Source organism: Toxotes jaculatrix, chromosome 15 (assembly GCF_017976425.1).
Source record: "Toxotes jaculatrix isolate fToxJac2 chromosome 15, fToxJac2.pri, whole genome shotgun sequence".
Taxonomy (NCBI): Eukaryota; Metazoa; Chordata; class Actinopteri; family Toxotidae; genus Toxotes; species Toxotes jaculatrix.
The window spans coordinates 23313271-23334209 of record NC_054408.1 but is presented as its reverse complement, the minus strand read 5'-3'; the positions used below and the strand labels follow the sequence as shown (position 1 = coordinate 23334209).

General features: G+C 42.6%; 1 protein-coding gene across 1 annotated transcript in view; it reads left to right on the top strand.

The window, feature by feature from the left end:
• Positions 1-20939, top strand: part of gli2a (GLI family zinc finger 2a) — a 77259-nt gene that overhangs the window by 32500 nt on the left and 23820 nt on the right. Inside the window, exons 3-4 of the mRNA XM_041057663.1 lie at positions 9241-9346; positions 16689-16894. Of these exons, the coding sequence (XP_040913597.1) occupies positions 9241-9346; positions 16689-16894 (312 nt within the window). The remainder of the gene's footprint in view (positions 1-9240; positions 9347-16688; positions 16895-20939) is intronic.

Genomic DNA, 20939 nt, shown 5'->3' with positions numbered 1-20939 from the left:
CATATAATCTGATGAAGACAGACATGTAGACTAACACAGAGCAGGCTCCTTTTCTCTTTCAGTGTCACAAATCCCCTTCCTTCACATGAACTGACAAAAGTGACATGTGTTACTTATTGGGCCCCTGGTTTATTTGACTTCCATTCTTGCATTAAGGCCAAGTAAACATATCAACTGTGAAATGGAAGCATTTGCACCTGGGAAAAAAAAAGACTTAAAGGAGGCGATGTGCAAAAAGAACAGCATTATTCTTATGCATCAGGATTTAACGGAGACCAGAGTGCTGGAGGAAAAAAGAGCTTCTCTGCCTGAAGGTCTTGGGGGAATCTCAGCCCGCAAGGTAGATCAGCATTAAAAGCACATATTCTGTGACCTAGCAGGTCCAAGAGGTTGTAGCACTAATAATTCATGTCACTTCTGACTCTGCGTCCTCCTTTTCTTCCTATTTCCTTTCCTCTTATCTCTGCACCCACCAACTCTCTTTACTTCTTCTCATGTTCCAGCATGAAGTCAGGGGAGCCTTGTTTATTGCTTCCCAATCTGAATCACAAGTGATACGAAGAAAAACTTTAATTATTTAAACTTATCAATAACCAGTAGCACTGTCTGTTCATGGACATGTTATTGTACTTCACTCCAACAACGACACCAAACTTCCATACCCGGTCATTCCAACCTTCTCTAACACCAGTTCCACCAGGTCATGAAAATGTGCATTGTTCTGAGTAGGTAAATGCCTGGTGCCCCGCCAATAACAAGCTATCTTGACAGTACTGACTTTTGAGGGAACAGTGGGTCGGAGAGTCCAAAGCTATCGTAGCTTATTAGCTGTGTTGCATTATTCACTTTTATTTAGGGAAAGGGAGCAGGTGTGTGTGGGAAATGAAGTGACTGGGAAAGTCAAATGCGAGAAAACAGGGTTTACAGCAGGGCAGGTGGAAGTTAGAGCCGAGTGACTGAAACAGGTGGGGAAGTCTGAGGGCATCTGGTGGACAGGTGGAGAACAGCAGGACTGCAGATCTTGCAAAGGTCCAGATATAATGCAGGGGTCTGAGGAAGTGAGAATGTGGGCAGACTGGTCAAAATTTACAGGACCAGAGGAGGAATCGCGGCAGAAGGTCACAAACAGAAAAACGGCAGGGTAGCATTTCCGGAGTGAGGGAGGGAGAAGAATTACCTGAGAGCCAATCCAGTTGGTTGGAGGCCCTCTGACCCGCTTCACAGCTGTTTCTTGTTAATGCTTTAAAACAAATTCCCAGAGTGAGATGGTTTCCATTCTGAATCCCGCCCCGAAGAAAGAGGCCAAGCAAGAAGGGGTTTTATAAGACCCTGCTGCTGTGTGTGTGTGCATCTTTGTGTGTGTATATAAACAGCGTAGTCTTAACGTTTTATCTTATCGGGACAGATGACCTGAGAGCGCAGCTGATAGTACCCATGATGCTCTGCCCTGTGTTATGAACACCACTGACAGTCAGCTGAGTTGGTCTTGATTTCCTCTAAATATGTCTCTGCTTTGATCAATCCTTAACAGAGCTTCAGCAACATGCAGAAGATGTTTACAGTCATTCAGTGAGAGTCAACTTTTCATTCAACTGTTGCTGAGAATAAACAAGTGAAAGTAAGCCTTATCTTAGATGGTATAGTGCACATATACATGCACTCACTCATAGATTCACATCTTAAAGCAACAATATGGTGGACCAAATGTTTTTGACAGTTTATTCTCACCCATCAACAGAATTTTAAAAGATGGCTAAGAATTCTGAGTCATCTTCATAATGTAAACACACGTGAGAAAGAGAAAGTAGAAGGATGTTAGCTGTGTAAACTTTGCTGCTATTAATGTCACCCAGAAACTAATGGATATCATCCGTTTATTTAATAAAAACCTCTGTGCTGATGGATATAAACATTTTACCAACATAAATTATTTTAAACATGAATTATTTTAAAGGTCCCTCAAAGAAGAATTTACCTTCATCTGTGTCTAAATAACATTTGTGTCTGCACTGTTCAAAAGAGAAAAAGCGTATCATTCTGTAAGACCAGAGACACTTCTAACGGATTCAGCGCGGCCATTTGATGGAGACCAGGCGAAGTCCGTTCAGGAGATACTCCCCAGCCTCCTGCTCGGGTCTGGAGAGCAGTCTCCCCGGGGGGGCGCCTCACCTCAGGGTGACCCCCAGCTGAGACAGCTTTAGATTGATGTGCGCTGCCTCCTTCTCCCACACACACTGTGTGCTGTTTTGGGTATTTCCTCTGCCTTTCCCTTAAAGAAAAAAGCCCTGTTTATGAGTCAGGGAGGGTGAGCGCTGAGCTTGCGTTGAGGATGCCGTCATAGGGCGCTGAGGATGCTCTTTGTGTGAACTGGCAGCTTCTCCATCAGCTGTGTCTGAGAGGTTAAAGGGCTCACAGAAGACACAGGAAAGCTCTGGGTTCCCGCCACTTGAAGGGACTCAACTTTATTGGTGTGTTTGCACTTGCCAGAAACTGGAGAGCAAATGCTGTTTGGAGTTGAGAACAAACTGATGAAGTCACACATAAACTAAACTAAAATTTTTATATGTTGTTTTAAGAAATAGCAGAAAGCACATAATATTAACAAGTCAAAAAGTATGACTCCTCTCAGTGTTTGTGACCAAGGTTTTATCAAATTTTTAGTCACATCCTCCTAAATTGTCCACCACTTTATTCTTACCAGCAGTGCAACAGTAACAAACCCAGCACATTAATTACTTGATCAAGCTTACACATGTGTTCTAAAGTGCCCAGACAATAAATCAGAAGTCTGAATGGGAAGCTGATTATCCTGACACCTCATCAGTCTTCACAGAGAGGCCCACTGCCTGCCAGGAGAGGCTTGCTAAACCAAGCTACCTGTTCGCTTACATCACACAGGCTACACCCCATACCCACACACCCCCCACTAAACACCCAACACTCAGGTTAGGTGATGCATGGCAGTCATTAGGCAATGATCCCTAGGTGCTGCTGCTGGACACCAGTGATTATTTCAACACTACCAGGCTAAAAAACTTTGATTTCTGTGTTTTGGTCAGGTACGGGTCTCAGTTGGCTGAGATCTTTTTGAGAAAATAAATAAATAAAATTCCAGAAATTCAATAGTCTGAAAGTAACATCATTGACATTTGTTGGAGCATAAGCATCTGACAAAAGCAATAGTCTCTTCGAGCCTTTCTCTTTCCCTTGGTACTGAATGGACTTTAGTATCACTGGCTAATGGCAACCCAGGTGAGATAAGGTCTTGGTAGCACTCAGTCTTTAGAACAATTAGGAGAGGCAATGCAGCACCTTGTAGCCCAGGTGATGGATCATACCGGTGGTGGGTTCGCAGGGGTTGACGCTTAGACTAAGGAGTGATTGTCTCAGGCAGGCGTACAGATTTGACAGAGACTAATCGCAGAGGAGAGAAGCCAGCTGGGTCTGAGCAGGTTCTGTAAACACGCCGGGACAGGAACGAAGGCAGCAGAGGCCTGGGTGGCTGCACAACAGCCCTGCAAGATGATACAACACATCTGCGTGAGGTAGGAGGGATAAGGGCATCACCACCATGAGATATAAACACAGGGCCCGGGGCCCTGATAGCAGACCACTTGCTCAGATTTTAATCTCACACATTCTCATTAAAAACACATTAATAAGTGCAGACCTCACTGCAAAAAAGGCCTGGCCTATTACCAGTTATTCAAACAACTATATGCAATGTAAAAGGTGTCACTTTCCCACAAGGAATGACCTGACTCCAGTTCCCCTCATGTTGCCAAAGCATTTTAGCTGCTTTCAGCTCATTGTTTTGGTTTAATGGCCCACAACCCTAGCTTTAATTCTAGCACTGAAACAGACGTTTTGGCACAATACAAAATCATAATTTTAATTTAATAACTTTTTTTAAAATCTTACTTTGACAAATGCAAACACGAAGAATAAAAGCCACGTTACACGTTACATTTTTAAATCTAAGAAGCAGGAAAAGAATGGTGCCCGAGACAAAACAGCTACTATAGCTAAACATTTTTGTTGAAATCAGAAAGTGTCTGATCAGTAAATAAGTTGAGTGCAAATCTCAGCATGTGTTAAATGGCACCTAACAGTCTTTGATACTCTGTGCTGTGGAAACATTTCAGGTTCTAAACATATTGAGCCCAGTTCTGGCTACAATGACTCATGGACATCTTGGCATGTTATATTTGAAATATAAGCACCTGATTCCCTAATGCACTATAAAAAATTAACAAGCTTCAAGTACAATGCACTCTTTACAGTGCTGACTCAAAACCTCTGGAAAACAACTGTGTTAGTCTGCTCAGGAAGTAAGTGTTTCATGTGTACATCATAACATATGCAGACTTTACACAAGTTCATAGGGACTAATGAACTTCCGTTCAAACAGTCTCATGTCATTATGGAGACCACTGGCCTAATCCACTTACCTTCTGCCCAAAATCCCCCTATCAATAAAAAAGGTATCATTTTACCCTCCCTGAGGGCTGTTAAAAGTAAAGAGCCACTCTGTTAAGACTTCCTTTCATAGATGGCAGTGGTTTTCGTGCTCTCCTGTAAGCCTCTAATCCCTCTGTCGCCATCACTTGCCCATGTACTGCCCTAGAGGAAGCGACGTCTTGCAAACTAAACCTGCAGATTTCATGTTGTGTGTGTACTGCAGGATTCCCGGATTAGGCTAAACATACACTTTTTATTAACCTTGCGGATGACACTTGCTGTAGTGTGACTTTGAGAGCCAGTTCAGTTGTGTGTGTGCATGTGTGTGTATGTGTGTTTAAGAAAGGCATTTCTGTTGAATCTCAAAGTAACACATTTGTGTTTGTCTCAGTCACTCTTGATGATTGCTTACTGAGAGTGAACTGCAGAACAAATCAGTGTCTGTGTGTGTGTGTGTGTGTGTAATTGTGAGTGTGAGAGTGTATGCATGCACATGAGCGTTTGTGTATAGCCGTTGGCACGGTGCTGTGTAGTTAGGACCCCGGCCAACTTTTTCTGCTGGAATTTCCTGTCTGAATCGAGCTCCCCCACCTCTCCTCCTCCTCCTCTGCTCTTCACTTCCCTCTTTCTTTCTCTGCTTTCCTCCCTCTCGCTCTCTCTCTCTGTCTCTCTTTCACTGCCCTTTTCTCTCAAAGCACGACAAAGACTTTTTCTTTTTTTTTTTTTTCAGAAAATTATTCCTGGCCTGACCTGCCCTCTCAGGGCATTATTATTGCCGTTGAGTACTTCCTCGAAGACACGAAGCCCACTTCACTCTCCACTTCAGCGTGGTCCTGATCTGGGACTCGAAGGGGGGTTAACATTGAACACCTGGCATTGTCTTTAGTGAGAGATCAAACCAGGGCTTTAAGATGCAAACTAAAAGGGAGCAGAAGATGTGGGGCTCTCCCCTCTGCTGGCAGGATGTTTGGCACGTCTGGAGCCTCATTATAGGGGCTAGGGGGGCAAAGATATGTTGAGTCTTAAAACAAACACGTTATGAGAGATCAGAGCAGATATGGAGTCTGAAAACGGCCGCCAGTCAAAGGTTCCAGTGGGCTGGATTGATTCATGATATAAGATTACCACCACCAACACAAAAGCGCCTCAGTGCACAGTGCATGGTGCACTTAACTGAATTCTGAGCCCTTAACACAGTTTACAAAATGAGGTCCTTGCAGTAAAACACATTCTTGTGTAAAAAGACAAAACTCAGTGAACTTTTAGCAACAGCTGACATCATTACCTATTAGATAATAACAAATACTCTGTCTAGTTTACATTTTAACAGTTAGCTATGACATCTGCCTTAAGATATGGCAGATGTCATATCTTAAGGCAGTGTAAATTTATGACTGAGGTAGATAAGCTCGTTTTAACTTTGGCAATAGCAGTGCATTTAAAATATGCAAAGGGCTCTGTTGGTGAGGGTGTGTTGTTTCAGGTACTGGTAAGACGATGAAATACATTTTAGAAACTCCAGGTTAAGTAATAGATACATGATTTTAAATCTTATCAGACCCCTGAACGCTGCCAAGAGGTTCATAGCACTGTAAGACAGGATTTTACAACACTTGGAAAGTTATCATGGTGACCATTTTATCCTCAGTCTTGTAGTAAAAGCTGAGACAAGAGTTGTGCTTTTGTCAGTTCTCTGCACTGTTTTGCACATATGAGAGCCCAGGGTGGAGCGACCCTGCATACCAGCACACTCAAAGGAGACATGCGGACAGTAAATCGAGAAACTGAGGCGAGCGAATCGTCCCAGCCGTGTACCTGTCGGTGTTTGTCCCTGCAGATAGGAAACAATGCAGCTGTCTGGATGATGGAAGGACCTGCTCAGCCCTTATCACCCCCATATCCAGCAGCCCCAACCTGGGAATCCGCCTCTTGGGGACTTCTGCTTGGTGCTGTTTGTTTTAGTGTGTTTGTCTCAACTTTTACTGAACTTTATTCTTAAACTGTAAGTTAAATTAAAATGATCAAGCTCATAATGTATAACTTAGATTTAAATAAATTGCTATATTCCAGCAACAGTTTTCACTGATAACAGTGATTCTCGGGACATGAAGACTTTTACATCTGCCACTCAAAATATTTGATATTAGTCAGGTGTCTCTCAGGAAGCGGTTTAAGTTAACCAGAGGCCATAGCAGGTGATAAAAGGTTGAAGAAACCTTTAGAGCACTACTTGTGGAAGTTAAAACTTTATCAAAAGGAAATCTAAGAAAATGCATAAGAATCAAAAAGGAGAGTAATGAGCACTCAGCACAGGAAAATTAATTAAAGAACAAAAGAATCAGGTCTTGGAGTTTGGTAGTCTAAAGATCAGCTGTGTAATACAGCTAAAAGAAGCTACTGTGCTGGCCTGACTTCCAGCACAACCTGTCATAGTGTAGCCTCCTTGTCCCATGCTCTCCACTGGAGATGTGCCAGGCAGCACAAGCAGAGGGCACCTCTCAGACAAAGCCCAAACTTCTGGCTCCACTTGTGAAACAAAGCTCAACCTCCTTTTTCCCCAACTCTCACTCCCTCTCACTACTTTACTTGGTGCCTCTTTTGGCTTTGTAACACACAAGTTGACTCGGAATTGGCCGCCTGTCTCACACACAAAAGCGATGGAGGGTCACTGGCTGAGATCCAGCGGCATAGATCTTGATAGAAACACAAAGCTCTTGGTCTCCTGAGCTCAAAGACAAGAGGAGATAAGGAGTGTGGGTTACCAGGCCGATTTTTACAACTCACTCTGGCTTCACAAGCACTTTTCTTCATTCTCTGTATGTGTGTGCAGTGGAACGACTTGACTTTGAGACATCCACTTCTTTGTTCAAAATTTCAATATTCATTAATTAAAAAAAAAAATCAACTCAATCAACTATAGGTGTGGGACTTTAACAAATGTCATTAGGGCAGTAATGCCAGACTGAGTTTTCAAAGGGAAAACAATCAATAGCATGTAATGTTTCTTCTTAAACAAATTCCACACCAGTTAAATGGTACACAGTTGGAAGCTGCCTTCAGGGGAACTCTTCTCTCCCAAGTCATGTGTAATCCCATCAGAATTAACTAAGAACAAGATGGTACAACTTTATGACGATTGCCTCAATCACACTAACAAAAGGCTCAATCAGAGTTAAGTAGCAGTAATGGCTGTTTTTGTAACTGGCATCACCTAAAAACAACATCCAGTGTTCATTCATAGCCTACAGGCACAGAGTCCTGTTACACCTTGTTTTCACAGATCTGGTTAGAGCGAGTTAGGAGCCCTGAGGCACATCTCAAACAGGAAGGTGTTTCAAAAATGCAAACTCTGAAAGCAAACACAATGGGACGTTACAATTGCTGTGATTACAATAACAAACATTGGAATTTAAATGCACATGCTTTGTACTGGAGCACACGACACTTTCCCAAAATTCATTCTCATGCACTAAAACAACAAGCAGATGAAAAAAGAAAGAAAAAAAAACTACCTCGATGGCAGAGAAGTTAGTATTTAGAGGTGTTAATGCTGCATCAAACTAAAATTTCTTGAGAAATTCAGTATAGTGTATATTCTGCTCAAGACTTCTGCAATCTTTTTTAATAGAATTACCATTTTTATATTTAGTAATTATTTACAGTCAGTTCTACCAATTTTTTTAAATGTGAACAATAAGTAGGAAGTGTTGGGAATCACTGTCAGTAGCTTAGCAGCAATTGAAAAAAAAAACAGCAAAGTGGAATTGAATTCAAAATAAGTGAAGAAAGTAGTGTTTCTGTTAAAAAATAAAATAAAACAGAGTGGTAAGTGTGACATGACTCTGTTGCCCTGGTTGAATTAGTGCTGTATGTAAGTGATGCTGAATATACTTGATATGCTGTCTGTTAGTTCTGGCAGCATGAACATCCTCCATATGTTTGCTCATGGCATATTGGCATCGCATTGGTGTGAAAAGACGCACCCATTTCCTCATTTTCACTCAGGCTCAGCCGCCCTATCAGCTACAGACAACGATCTGCTCTGCTCACTGAGCTTTGATCTTTAACCTTGGTGGTCTCTGTTCCCAGGTCATCCCAGGTTTCCTGCACCGTGTACAACCAAAGAATCCTAATAGCAACCAGGGATCAACCCAGGGGAGCTGAATGGCTTTGTGCTTCTGTCTCTACAGACACACACACACAGTTCAGGGTTGCTGTTTTTGGTTTTCTGCATCAAATACGTGAAACTTTAACATGTGAAACAGGAGAGAATAAGCGGGCCTTTAGTCTATGATTAGAGCTCTCCTCCTCCTTCAATCACTATAATAATGTCTTCTACTCAGTCGTTGTAATGACAGCAATTAATGAAGGTCGGCTGTGTTGTTCTAATGAGACTTCCCTCAAGCCACCAGACCGTTTATGGCAGGAAATGGTGGATTTGTGCATTTTTTTGTCTGACACATAAAAACACGTTCATTGTTGTGTAAAACCTGCTTTGGTCTTATTGGATCAAGCGAGCCATTAATGAACATACTGTTCTTGGGGCAAAAGCCACAGAGAGTGTAGAAGGTTTCAATTACTGGTGGATTACAGGAACTGTAAAATGGTAGAGCTGCATCTCATGCTGCGTTGTGGGCGCTAGTCGGGAAGTGTATTTCAGCCCTAATATTTGTCTGTCATGTTCGACATTATGTGTCATCGATATTGTTCGCTGCATTTGTTTGTCTGTGTTTCCTTGTTTTTAGTTTGTGACTTTTGCTCTCTTCTTTGCGCTTACAGGTTCCCACCACCTCTTCCCCACGTTTCACGCACCCATCCCCATCGACATGAGACACCACGAGGGGCGGTACCATTATGAGCCACACCCACTCCATGCTATGCATGGGTAAGTATCTTTAGATTCAAATAGTCATTCTGAAAGATCTTTACTGAACACTGCTGTGTAATCAAACATTATTCAAATCCACAGAACTCTCTAGAGGAGATCCTGAAGTTTCTAAAGCTACGAAACATATGGGGAAATTTAAATAAAATGATGCTCCATCATATAACATTGATGAAAAGCTGTAAAAAGGTGACAGAACATAAAATATACTGTGTATAAATGATAATATTACACAGTGTGCAGTTTAAATTATTAAATTATTTAACTGCTTAAGGGGAACTAAAATGAGAAAACCGAAAACAAAAGTGTTATTTTTTATAGCATATATCAACTTTTTTTTATGCCCATTGTAAGGGACAAACTAGAAATAAACAGTCAAAGAGAGAAGACTGTTAAAAAAAGTTTAAAAATAACTGACGCCTAAAATTCAGCAATACTGCTCAATGTAGTATAAATACATCGAAGCCAGACAGGATACACAGAACAGGAGTGAGACAGAGATGAAAATTCTCAATATTCTTTACTTCTAAAAAAATCTTCATTTTAAAAGCAATAATTTATATGTTGGTTTGCATAAGTGGGCTGGTAATGCATGGTCATGCAGCTTTTGTTCTAACTTCCTAACTTCTACCTAAAAAGAAACACTCATTTATTTTCTGACTTTGTTATTGTGGCATTACCATAAAAGTCTGGCCTTCTTAACATTGCAAGCCTTCCTGTGCTTATCTAAAATATTCCAGTCCGGGAAGGGAACCCAGGAGGAAGATCAATAGATTTTTTTTTTTTTTTTTTTTTTTGTGAGACTTGTGCTGTTACATTTAAATTCAACAAGATCAGGTGATACACGCTGTAGGCAGAGCTATTCATCACCTGCAAAGCGAGGAAAAAGGGGTGAGGGGTGGAGGGGGGGGGGCTGTGCACCCAGATTGTTTTGATTAATGTGATGGGACTCTGACAGAGTGCTCCCACTAATTCATCAAGACCTTCATCGAGCTGTCTTTTCCACAACCTGCGCCAAATTCACCTAATTACTGCGTGTTGTCCCAGCAAAATGGAGCAGGGTGTCAGTGCAGGGTGCTTGGTGGCAGCGCTTCATCCGTGGCTGGTTGCTTCATGTCTGGGTTGCACTTTTTGCCTCAAAACTTGTGTTGACTCCATATGTTAACACAATACAAACAGTTACATACAAACAGCGCTGACGGGTGCTCCGTAGTTACGACATGCATGCAATGCTCATATTGTCTTTCAAATGAGCTAGGTTGTGTGAAGTGTCATCAGACAGTATCTGAAAGGTTATGTTGTTTGTTACAAATGGCAGCACCCAAAGGAGGGACCCTGAGCTCTGTCCAACCCATACTGCTGAGACCCTTGCATCTTCCTCAGGTTAAAAGCTGTGACACACTCACAGGTTGACAACGGCGTCCACGTTTCCCAAGGTTGCAGTGTCAGAAGATTTCTGCATGTGCATCCTCTCAGCATTTCTAAATGTTTGATCCAAGACTTAAAAGTAGCGACGCTTCCAGCTGTGGTCTCCCTGCTTTTCACGAACTGAAGCATACCAGTGGGGAGAAACATGCCATGTCCAAACCGTCTCTGGAACACATTAGGAAGAGGCTCTCGTGGGATGACAGTAGAACTCAGACATAGAGACAGCGCTTATGCACTGTTTGCTGCATATTGTGGATTCAGGCATCTTCTGTGCGAACCCACAAGCCAGGAAAGCCAGCCACCATGCCAACATGTTTGACCGGGTAATTAGTATCCAAAATCCAGCCTTCCGTTCCCAGAACCTCAACGACAACGCATTGGATGAGAAAAACAGATCCCCCGCTCATTCCACAGCCCGTATTTATGCTTTTTGGGAAGCAGTCGGGGGGCAAATTGCAGCACTGAAAAGTTGAAATATGCCCAAGGTTTTTGTGTGGCAGAGCTGTGGCCTACACCGCCCCTGTACACAAACAGATGTGGTCCCGCTCACCAGGCAGCCAGCCTGTTCAAGGCCTGCAGCCACAGCACGGAATGTGTTGATTAAATACAGTTTACAGATCAGTCATTTGGGTTGATGTTGTTTTTTTTCCTTTCATTGTTTTGGTTTGGTTAACATGGAAAAGGGGGGGGGGGGGGGGTGAAGGGAGGAGGCGTTGACTTTGACAAGTGGTTGTCAGTGGTTTTGACAGTCAGTGTTGTTATCTTACGTTGTTGCTTGTTAGCTCCAGCCCCAGCTCATCACCACGGCTAATGTTTGAATTTGGATGCTCCAAGTACAGCCAGGAATGCGCTGCTGAAGAGACAAGGGACCTATTAATCAAAAGACTGTGAAGTTTGCAAGTCAATAGCCTGAAATTTTCACGGTTTATCTCACGGCCTCAACATAATTTCCTTGCACTCAAAAAAAGACCAAATGGTATGTGACAGCAGTGGAGCTGAATAATGGATAATTACCCTGTGTATAATCCCATCTCATTTAAGTATATTATCCCATCGTCTGACATAGCTCTACAGGGCCCCTCCCTTGTACACAGTCCCTGCCTCTCAGGGAGTACAGTATCAAGTTGTGTCCAAATCCTCAGCATCCTGATCAGGGCCCCAAAAACAACTAAGGCAGGATCTTAGCATGTCCCCTGTGGGGCAGCTTGGTGATTTATCTTGATCGCCTTGGCTGCCCAGAAGTACAGAAGGGAGTGTGTCACATCATAATTCATCCCACCCTGAGCCAGTAGGGAAAATGCCAGAGAGGCAAATACTAACTTCTTGGTCAGCTAGGAGGGCATGCAGGCAGGCAGACAGAAAAAGAAACCCGATGTAGAAGTGTGGCTGTATCACCTCACCTTGAAAACAAGGTTACCTGGGCAGCATCTGGTGGCACTGAAACCTGACAATTTTCAAAGTCTTCAATAACAGAAAGACCCAAGGGAGAGTTTCCTCTCAATGAAGGGTGTCTCTTTTCACTTCTTACCCCTGCACACCTGCCCAAACCCTGCAGAGAGTTTGCAGTGCCTATCGGATGGCTGGAATCGGAAAATAACAAAAATTGTTGGGTGTAGGCCACAAATTCTAATGCTACAATAGATGTGGGTAAAGGGCGTTTCAGACACCGTGTGACAGTCCAGCATACCGTCAATTTGAAGCATGCGGACCCCATTATTTTTTATCAGCCGGCTTATTATGATAAGATGACTACATCTGCAAAATTGTATTTGAAAGCTAACATTACGAAGCCACCAAAGCAAAATTGAAACTAGTAGGAGGTGACAGAAATTTTTGGACTTGGAAGCTTCACAAGGTCAGCTTCCCAAAAAAAAAAAAAAAACTATTTTTGTCTCCCCCGTTGTTTTAACCATTTGGTTCTGTTTGGATCGCACTGGCTAAGATGTAAAGCAGACTTGGAAAGCCTAAATTTTAATGTCACGTTTTTCTTTAACACGACTAATCATACTGCAATCTGCTCCTGCCAGCAGTCTAATGTACATACACCCTGGTATGCGCTTACTCATAGAATTACTCATATGCTCAACAAGCTGTACCATGTCCAAATCACTTTTTCTCACAGCAGAGTTTTAACAATGGAACAACAGAGAGTATGTAATCACACAGTACAGAACACGGAGACAAATAGCAATTACCTGGCTGAAAGCATGTCATCCTCTGACTCACACTAGCTTCTTATTCATCTATCTGTCCTTATTTCTCGTGGGGTATTATCTTCACTACGACAAACTCCTGGAGCTATTTTTTTTATTTCAATGTCTTGGTCTGTTTTCTAACATGTCATCTACCCATAGTGCTCAGGCATGATAGAAGTTTCTTGAAATAGCATTTGCTGATTAAGAGACAGGGTTCTCCCGGGGCTCTGAGGCCCTCCAAGAGCTTCCCATTCAACCTCTGTGACTGAAACCTCTGGAAGACACACAGACTTCAAGTAACATCTTGTCAGAAAAAGGGTGGATCGACAAGGCTTCAATAATGCTAACTGCCAGACAGGGCTATTATTTGCCGTCTCCTGACAGGCAACAGCAGTAAATTTCACCTTATTATCAAGGCCTCATATACACTCTTGGGCGTTTGAGTGATATACTGCAGCTTGAGTGGTGTGTGTCGACACGCTGGTTTGCTATCAGCCAAGAAACAAATAACTATTGTTGATGGATATAGGTTTAGTAAGTAAGTGAAATATTGCAAAATGGTTTTAGGAGGTGGAGCGTGGAGCAGGGGCATGCTGTTTATAATTAAAATTAAAATTAAATTCTTTTTTTTTTTTTTTTAAAGCAAGTTCACGCTTGAAGTTCTGATTATATTTTTCTTTCCGTGAACATCTGCGAGGCACACTTAGGAAGTTCATAACGCAGTAAAGTGTGGCTCAAATTATCTTTTCACAAAACATCCTGAGACTAATTTGCAAGTTGTTTCTGATTTGGTTTTAAAGGACGAGGGTGGTGATATTCTGTATTTCCCTTATTGTTAATAAATATCATACAATACTAAATATATACAATACTAAAAAGTACTGGATATGAAGCCAAGTACTGTGACTAGAAACTAGAAAGTATTGGGAGATGGACTAAAACATTTTTTTAAAGAAGAAAATGGTACAGTAATTCCAGCCATATTCTTTAAAAACACAACATTTTTCTGACAGTACAAATTATTAGAACCATATGCTCTTTTATGAAACTTAAATGAAACCTGGTACCCATTGATCCATCATTAAATCAGCATTAATCTGAAGTGGAGGTAATGATGAAACATGCTAAACAGAGTCCTGCATTACACCAGGCAGGTGTTTCTAATATTCTGTCCATTCAAAAAACATATTATATCATATTGCATTATAGTTTTATGATTTAGCTAAACGCTGGGAATCCCAGTGTGCAATAACTTGAGCTTTGTGTCACCTAGTCTGATAAGAAAGAGAGCTGGCAGTGCCAGTTTACCCAGGTAGTCCTTCAGTGAAGCACCCAAGCACTAATCTGACGAGGCACTGCCAAGCTCTCTGTATGCTGCTTAGAGGCGGACCAAGGGAAGCGTGTTTTTGTGTATGGAGCGTCTGTTTCTTCTCACTTCTCCCCTCCTGCCCAGAACAGAGGGCTCTTTATGGTTGTTTGTAGGGGAAGAGTGGGCCTGACGGCAGAAATTTGGCCCTCGGACAAGGCCAGCAGTCTGCAGGCACTTACTGGAAATGGAGCGAGGGTCGAGGCTCTGGGTTGGTTGGCTCAGCCTGAACTGGGCAGGGCTGGGCCGAGTGCAGGTTGGCGTCCGCACAGAGACAGTGAAAGAGGGACTGAGCAAGGAAACTCTGAAGGGAGGATGGTCCAGACAAGCCTGCTCGCTAAGCGTGCTAACTACAACCTGGACCAGTCACACTCATTTCATCAGAGTCAAATGATGTGACACCCCTGACTGATTTTTTTTTCCAGATAGATACTGAAACAGTATCATCATTTAAAGATTTCAGCTTCTTCTGAGTTTGCATGTAAACTAGTAACTAAATGTATCGTGTATCATGTTGATTCCATTCCGACACCCATTTCTTACACACACACACACACAAACACACAGGCCCTGTACCCAGCGTGCAGTTAATGCTGCCAAGAATCAAAACCACACATATAAACACTCATTTGTTCACAGCAGCCATCGAGCTGCTAAAGTGGCAGCTTTAACAGCATTTGCTCTCAGAGACTCATAGACAGCTATTCTGTTATTTTCATGACATTGTGTTGTTGTACGTGAGCATTACTGTGGTCATGTTTTCTACAAATGAATTGCTCCTGATTTTGAAAAAAATTGAAGTGAAGCAAACAGACAAAAGAAAAATAACAGATTATGTTGCTGAGTTCGCTCGAAGCAGGCAAAGGCCTGCAGGAAGTCACTTTATTTTCTCAGTTCAAAAGTTAAAGTAAGGATGAATTTGGGAGCAAAATGACCAGAGAGTTTAACACCAATTAACATTTAACATTGTTTTTTTTAATAACATTTGAAGACAAACCACTGGCCTGGGATGATGAATGATGAAAATGATGAGATTTAGGTGTTGTTATAGCTGATTCCGTTCATTCTCCGATAGAATAAATAAATAAGTTTTTAACTTTTATTAAAACAGTATGTGAACAAAATATTTTCCATATTACTCAGGCTCATTGTGTGAGGCAGCCCTCTGACAGCAGTATAGTGAATCATTTGTCTGCTGAAGGGAGGACCCATTTGTGGCCACTAGACTTCCACATGATCACAGAGAATAAAATACCTGTCCTTTGGCACATTTTACTCTGTATTGATAACTCGCTGCAACATCCAGTTTCATTAAGACAATGGCTAATGGGTTCAAATAGCTAATATTTCCATTAACATCATAATCATCTTTCATACTAAAGTTTCTGGATCATTCAACACCTGCGTCGTTTTCTGGGTATGCTTTCTTTCTCTTGGGTCAAGTTCACTTGAAAGCCAGGCACAGCTCTGTAACCTACCTGTCTGTTCAACGGGCACAACTAAAAGTCCATCTACGTTTGAATCCCTGCAACAGTCTCAACTGAACATTTATGAGTTACACACTCTGTCATTCAGCCTTTTTCTCTATTAGTCATCATTCCTCCTTAAGTGCCCCTCTGACGGCTGAATTTCTACCAGGTGTTCTTACCACACACATCAGGCTGCTTATCAGAGCTAAAGCTCACCAGGTCGACATAAATAGTAGTGCCCCTTCAAAGGGTTGTGCCATTGCCAATGGCCAGCAGACGTTTTTATCTAGAGTTCAGCCCCTCAGGCCTATCGAGAATTACAACGCCCACTTGTCTGTGTTTTTGCTAGCAGAGCCGGTAATTACCTCCCAGAGATGACAAATTTATTGTTTCGCCTGCAGTGACCAGAAGACGGTCGGAGAACTTCAGCTGAGACTTTTTTTTTTTTTTTCTTGCTAACAGCGGCCTTAAAGCTTTGAGCATGGAGTCGCTTCCCTGTAGGAAGCTCTGCCCACCCAAACAGATAGAGAGTAAGCTCCCTTGCAGTTTAAGGCCTTTGGTCTCGACTTGTCTGTAGCTCCAGGGGTTAATAGAACAAGGTGAACAAAAGGGGATTATTATGTATTAGCTTTGGGACAGGGGAGGGGAAAGGGTGGAAGTGGATTGAGAATGCACACTTCTGTGGAATAACCCGAAGTTAAGACTTGTCTATGAACATACCAGTGAAGATCACTCGTGATAATAAATATGCAAGTAATACAAGTAATCAAATTAAGACAGGCTGTCTCCAATCTCCGCCCCCCACCCACATCTCCCACTATCACTAGCACCCCCCCGCCCCGTATCGTTCAGTTAGATTTCTAACTTTTACTCCCTGTCCACAGACCTCCAGGACTGACCGGCAGTCCAGTCATCTCAGACATTTCCCTGATCCGTCTATCACCCCACGCTGCAGCCGGGACGGGCGAGTCACCTTTCAGCCCACCACATCCTTACGTCAGCCCCCACATGGAGCACTACCTACGCTCGGTACATGGTAGCCCCACCCTCTCCATGATCTCAGCTGCCCGAGGACTGAGCCCTGCTGAAGGTGAGATCTACCCCACACGCAGTGTTGTAGAACCGCTAAGATGTTGACTATGGGTTTAGTATCCACAAATTTGATGTTGCAAATACCACAGTAAAAGAGAAACTTCAGAAATAGGAAAAGAGAAATAAACGTAGGGAAACTAACTCCGATAAATCAGTAACTGGGTAGTGAACCTCACCATTGTGGTCATTATTAACTTAGAGATTGGGAAACCATCCAGAGACAATCATATCCTGCTGCTGTGCACCAAAATCCACAAAATCCACATAAAAAAAGGTAGACTTACAATTATTATTTCATACGTTTCCTACTGCTGAAATTGCTGACTGCACCTGTAACAAAGTAACTTGCTCACTCTTTAGTCTCAGCTTCTCACTTCAATACCAGTCACACAGCTGTAGCACATGATGTGTCCATGTCCTGACATCGATCCAAAGTATAACAGTCAAAGCTAACACTTCTTATTCGGTCCGCATACTGTACAGTATATTCAACCTCTGGTTATATTACTGGGTTTTGGCTGAGTATATAATTAAGCCTCTCAATGCCTACTTTGGTGACGTTAATAACACTGGTCTGTAAAGGCATTTTTTTCCTGTAGATTGTATAAATACTCATACACAAGTAGATAAACACCAAGGCAAGAATGTTTACCGTGCTTACTTATGGTAAACCACTTGTGTACATATACAGTAGGTGCTTATCATGTGAATTACTCCAAATGCGTAGGCACACATGTTCACCCATAAACACTCTCCTACCTGTTAGGCAACAAACACCATCATGCATTTGCAAGATGGAAACACTCAGCCTTTGTCGTCTTATGATGTGTGCAGTGTACACAAAATGAAGAATGAACTGTGGAAAATCGTTCAAGTGGCGACTGTTTCGCAGCTGCTTTTATCAGTTAACATTAAGGAGGTGAGATTAGAGCTGAGCAGGTTTAGAATTTGTGTCTGCTGTTCACTCTAAACTAAATCCGTCTGCTTGGCTGGAGCTCAGTGCAAGCACACACACTATACGTTCCCCTACATGAAATACTGAGGCACACTTTTCATTAAAAATGTTGTGGTGGTTTTGAAGGTGTGTGCTTGTGAGTGATTTGTGGGTGCATCAGGTATATGCTTTGTGGTACAGGCAACTTTCCTGCACATGTCTGAAATTAGCACATACGCTGTTACATGGTGTCCCAGAACCATTGAGTTCACACGATGGCAGACCTGTCCTCGCTGCTCCTGTTCAAACAACAGGTCGGGGAGGAGAGGAGCCACTGGCCTGCACCAGGAACCAATAAATCACCAAGCGCATGCTGCTGGCAAGTAATACCTCCCAGCCTTTCAAGAGAAGCAATGCGGAAGAGATGCTGTCACTGATAAAGTGGCAGGAAAATATGGCACCAAATGCAGGGCGTTCTGCAGCTCTGCAGAACATAAAATAAAGTCTGTGGAAGTACAGAGAGAGACAGATACCTAGGTGCCAGGCATGTGTTCAAGGTTGTTCGTGAAACCCTAAATCCTTTGGTTGTACTATATAAACCACCAGGATCTCTGCTGTAATGACAAACTCATTTCATTCATTTTATTAAATTAAAATTGCAGTGTCTGGCAGTTAGCTGTGCACAAGTTTACCTGCAGTATATCTACTAGGATGAACAGATACTACTCTGAGCTCCTGCACATTCAGTATGAAATAGAATCATAGATAGTACATTAAAGTGCCAAAGTTTCAGCTTTAATTTGAGAAGGTCTTTAAATACCGAAAGAACCATGTGAGATAAAGCCCTTTTAACACATAGTGCATAAATTGCAAGGGTTCAAAATATTTGGACACTCACCATTAAAATGTTTCTTGGGCAGCTGTATGTCGTTTCAAGGTTTGTTCATGCACAAAAGAGATCACTCATAGCTCAGAGCTGATAGAGAGTTGAAATGTAGGTTGAGGTGGAGCTGTGTGCCAATATGTAAGGATGGTATGGAGTAAGGAGGTGAACATGCAAATGATGAGGATATTAGATAAAGATGACGAGGCTCAAAAGCTAAACTCCTTAAGAAATATCAAAGTGTTTGCCAAAACCTACAGTTGGGTACATTCTAAAACAAAAAAAGAGCGCACAGGAAGACTAGAAAATGACATGGACCTTGGAGACTGACAAGCACATGTCTTGTGGATGACAGAAAACTTACTTGCATGGTGAAGAAAAACCTCTTTACAACTGCACCAGCAAGTCAAGAATGCTCTCCAAGATGTAGGCGGACTTGTTTCCTTGTCAACAATCAAGAGAAGACCTCTTGACCAGAACCTCAGAGGATTCACCACAAGATGCAAACCACTGGTAAACAAAAACAGAAAGGTCAGACTGCAGCTCACAAAAACAGAAAAGAAACCAGTAGAGTTCTGGCACAAAGTTTAATGGACTGTTTAATGGACAAAAATCAGCCTCTATCAAAACGATGGAAAGAGGAGTGGAGAGAAGTGAACAGCTCATGATCCAAAGCTCCACCTCATCTGTCGAACACAGCGGTGGATCTGTTTTCACTGCTTGGGTATGTATACCTGCCAATAGAACTGGCACCGTGGCACTAACTGATGCTGCATCAAAGCTTCTTGAACAATGTTTAACACTCAATAGGACTACGATCTTAAACATAAAGCCAAAGCAAAGAGCCAGAGAGCTTTTCAGGGTGAAGAGGTGGAATAGGTTTAACTGGCTGAGTCAATCTTCTGATCTCAGTCCAATTGAGCAGTATTCCACTTGTGCGAAGACCAGACTGAAGACAGAGAGACCCCAAAACAGAGAGGCCTGGGAGATCGTCGCCAGGGAAGATACTAAGCGTCTGCTTATGTTTGTGGGTCGACTTCTGGATCTTCAAGGATTTTCCACAGGATACTAAATATGAGATGATTTTATTTATCTGTCGAATTACTTTCAAACCCCGAAAGACTGGGCACTCTGTGTTAAAAGGGATATATCTCACACAGCTCTTTCTAAACCTACACCACTTACAGCTGAGACTTAGCACTTTAATGCAGTATCCAGGACAAAGCATAAACAAGAACCTGTAACTAAACTGTCTCATCATAACAGAAAGTGATAGTGTCCAAAATCTCTATCTACTATAGAGTGATCTGTAGAGTGTTTATGATAGACATGTAGGGAGTAGAGACTGAATGAACAAGGGAATTAATCTATAAAAGCAGGAGTTGTGTACCAGTGTAAAAAGTTACCAGTGTAACTTTTTGTCTGAGTTCACTGGGACCACTGGGGGTGTAGCTACTTCATGTCAACCCTATGTGTTCATGAGTGAAGTCACACACACACAAACACTCAAGCCATTTTCTCATATGAACTCCAGACTTGCGTGCAGGAGGCAGGATAGAAATGTCATCAACGCACCCACTCGTTCCTCGTGAATTCTCCAGACAATTACCTATTCTGTTCACACATCAGCTCAATCAGACATTACACAGGACTTTGCACTAGAGAGCTAGCAGGGTCCGTTTAATGTCCGGACATTTGCGTTGACACATGCAGCTCCTCCGGGTAATGCTTAGAAAAGTTCAGGGTTTGGAAGCAGCTTCAGACACAAAATGCTACTCTCTGGTGTTGGTAACGTGATCTGGCAGCCATGGAGAAACCAAGGGAAAACGCCTGGTTCACTGCTGCTGGAGCAAAAACACACTGCCTGTGCACCGTTACCACAGCCATGGCCTAATAGGTTCTGATGGATCCAGATTTTTGGTTTATATGTGCGCTTATGTGTGTGTGTGTGTGTGTGTGTGTGTGTGTGTGTGAGTCTGTGTGTGCTGAGGGTGGGGGAGGCTGTGGTTTTTGCTTCCCCAATATCCCACTTGGCCCCCACCCAGTGATACCAACCCCCACTTCCCCCATTTCAAACCAGCATGCATATTAAACCACCACTGGTCCACGCCCCTGTCCCCTCCACACACCCGTACCCACTGCGGGGAGGGAGGGGGAGAGAGAAGAAAATGGAGGAAAAGGGGGACACAGGCAAAGAAGGAAGTAGGAAAAAGAAAAACCAATCCA